Source organism: Adiantum capillus-veneris, chromosome 30 (genome assembly GCF_014529385.1).
Source record: "Adiantum capillus-veneris isolate H3 chromosome 30, ASM1452938v2, whole genome shotgun sequence".
NCBI lineage: Eukaryota > Viridiplantae > Streptophyta > Polypodiopsida > Polypodiales > Pteridaceae > Adiantum > Adiantum capillus-veneris.
Genome location: NC_140960.1, coordinates 2,011,707 through 2,014,565, shown reverse-complemented (window position 1 = coordinate 2,014,565; position 2,859 = coordinate 2,011,707). Strand labels below are relative to the sequence as shown.

Sequence of the window (2,859 nt, the reverse complement as noted above, 5' to 3'; positions counted from 1 at the left end):
CCCCCCCCCTTCTATGCATTCTATAACCCCCTCTCTTTTTTAGGCCTTGGGGGAGACCTCCTATCCACCACTCCAAGGGGAGGAAACAGACTCAATTCTAGTGCATGCTATGTTGGTTCCAAAGGCGTTGGAAATGGCAAGTCTTTCTCGTGCTCGTTGCTCCATCATGTTCTCCGTTGGGCTACAAGTACTTGGCTATGCTCGAATTTTTGGTGGGTCTCCTGTGGCAAGGGTGACTCCTTGGTGGCATTGCCCTTGGCATGGTCTACTCCAATGGTCAAAGCCTTGGTTTGTTCAATTGTGGTTCTTTTGTTTGGGAGGTTGCTTGTACTATGGCAAAGGGATTGCCGCGTGTGGCAGCCAAATCGGAGAAATGTATTAGCTTTGTATTTTCAAGGGTGGCCCCCTGTAAATCCATACAGATCTAGTTGTAGTTATGAAAGTAATGTGATGGATGTACTTGTTGAACTGTGGTTATCCTAGCTTGACATGAGCACGATACTTTGTAATTCTTTTTGGAATTAATTCAATATACTCACATTTGTGAGTTTTGCAAAAAAAAAGAATCCCTCAAAGGGTCTGCATTGATATTCCTAATGTATTCTTTATGGAATTTATTAAGATTCTCTTTCAAGAAAGGCGAGGAGACAAGCATGCAGGAGTTGATGCAGTACAAACTTCTTGTCTACAGTTGACCTTCAATTTTGTCTTTTGATCCCAGTTGACCTTCAATTTTGTCTTTTGGGATCTTGGTAGATTTCTCATAAAATCTAAATAAAACTCAACAAGGACACATATATTGGTCAACAAATAGCAACAAATAGGTCAAGGTCTCAATTCGTAGCACCCTTGATTGTTCATGGTAGTCAGTAAAAACAAGGTTGCCCCATGAGCAAAGAGTTGAAAAATAAGGTCCCTTGTAATTAAGGAAAGGGTTGAAAGATACTCAAATATAGTGCAAAAGTAAAGCATCGGGGGAGGGGGGGGGGGGGGGGGGGGGGGGGGGTTTGCCTGCAAGGTCAAGCATTGATACATGGGAAGGCAAACAACATGCCGGCAATGTTAGACCAATGATAAAGTGCCTCTCATTAACTCGCTCGATTTTATCATCGCTCGTAAAAGTTCGCTCGAAGTTTGGGATTCCTCGTTTTCAAGGTAGTTTTGAAAAACTCAAAGAAACTTTGATGAATGTTCCAATATCACAGCTCCCAAACTTCTCAAAGACATTCACTATGCTTACTGATGCAAGTGACAAGCAATCGGTGGTGTTCTATCTCAAGAAGGAAGGCCAGTAGCTTATGAGTCTCGTAAGTTACGTACTCGTGAGTTGAATTACCCTATGCACGACTTGGAGTTTTTTGACCATTGTTCATGCTCTTAAAGTATGGTGACATTATCTTCTTGGAAGGATATTTGAATTACATACAAATCATAACTTTTGGCAGCCCACGATCAATTCTAAAGCACAGTAAGAAGCTTTAAACTCCATAGCCATCGAACAATGGAAAGGATGACACATCATGTCTCATCTGTTTTCGTGGATCGATCATGTGCACTCTTTTCCTAGCTTCAAAATCGGATGTCATGCGTATATAAAATACGGTTATTGATTTTTCATTTGATAGAGCATACTACGTAGCTCTCTTTGTTTGTCGTTGTCTTTTGGGGGTTGGAGTGATGTTGGAATGGACTGCTTTCGCTTGTGGACTTGTTGCATGGTTGGGTAGCTCCTTGCTGGTGTCTATGTTGTTGTCATGTACTACAATGGTGCGTTCAATTAGCTTGTGGACTTGTTGCATGGTTGCGTAGCTCCTTGCTGGCGTCTATGTTGTTGTCATGTACTACAATGGTGCGTTCAATTAGTGTTTAATTAGTTAAGGTACAAAATCTCACCAGATAGCGGTTCAAGTTTTCAAAATGGATTGGTGGTTTCCCCAAACCGACCATAAAAAAGGTCTCCATTGAAATTCCATGTGAATTTCTCATCAGCTAAGATTTCCCTCTTGTTGCCTTTGAGCTCGTTGCCAAAAATTTTAACCATGTTAAAAAGTGCTTGGCTTGCTGTATTCTTGTCGAGTATGACCAATTTGTCAAGGACAATCTTGTAATCGTAGTGAAGAATCTCAATTGCATAGGTGGTGACTCCAACGGTCTTCGTGTTCAGTATTTCCTGTGCTTTTGTGTCCAGTAGCAGTTTATCCGACTTGTCAAAATCAATGCCCAAAGATAGGAGTATCTCTTTTTCCAACCCTGCAAAAAAAGATAGAGGATGTAGGAGCAACAAAATTTGTGAATGTCGAGTGTCAGTGATGCGAGAACGCAAAATGTTCGAAGTGCTTGTTCCCAACTTGAGCTTACTACTTCTTTATTATTTGTTTCGATTGCTGCATTTATAGATGTAAGAGTGGAAGAGCCGAGTGGTGTGGAACCCTTCAACAAATGCACCTGAGGGCTCGCCAGCCATATTTGCTAGTCGCATTTGATTTGAAGTTGGATGTATGTAGGAACTGTTATTTTCTTTTGAGGTAGCTACCATGTTGACAAACCTATCAAATATCTAAATGATAGAGGTATATCATGGCTGCAACCCTAAAATATTGAATGATAGAAAATATAGTCACAAAATAGATCAATGCAAGAAATGGTTAACTGGTCGATGTCCATGACAAGATGTCGGAGGATCCCGCTCGCCGTGAAGGAAATCTGCATTCAAGAAAATTATTTTTGGGTAATTGATTGCATAGTTTTTGTAGGGAATGAGGTGAAAGACCCAAATAAACAGAACAATTTTTTGTTAAATGATGGAGAATTGTCTAACCATTGGGAAATAATTTTACTGGTAGGCTAGAACATCCTTGG

The 2,859-nt window shown here is 40.7% G+C and overlaps 1 protein-coding gene across 1 annotated transcript; it reads right to left on the bottom strand.

The window, feature by feature from the left end:
* Positions 1-1,912: 1,912 nt before the first annotated feature.
* On the bottom strand, positions 1,913-2,464 carry LOC147417434 (uncharacterized). The gene is made up of 2 exons (XM_086507349.1): positions 2,446-2,464; positions 1,913-2,250 (listed from the first exon to the last, which is right to left on the bottom strand). The coding sequence occupies exons 1-2, from the start codon at positions 2,462-2,464 to the stop codon at positions 1,913-1,915; spliced, it is 357 nt and encodes a 118-aa protein (XP_086363475.1).
* Between the last annotated feature and the right edge of the window lie 395 nt (positions 2,465-2,859).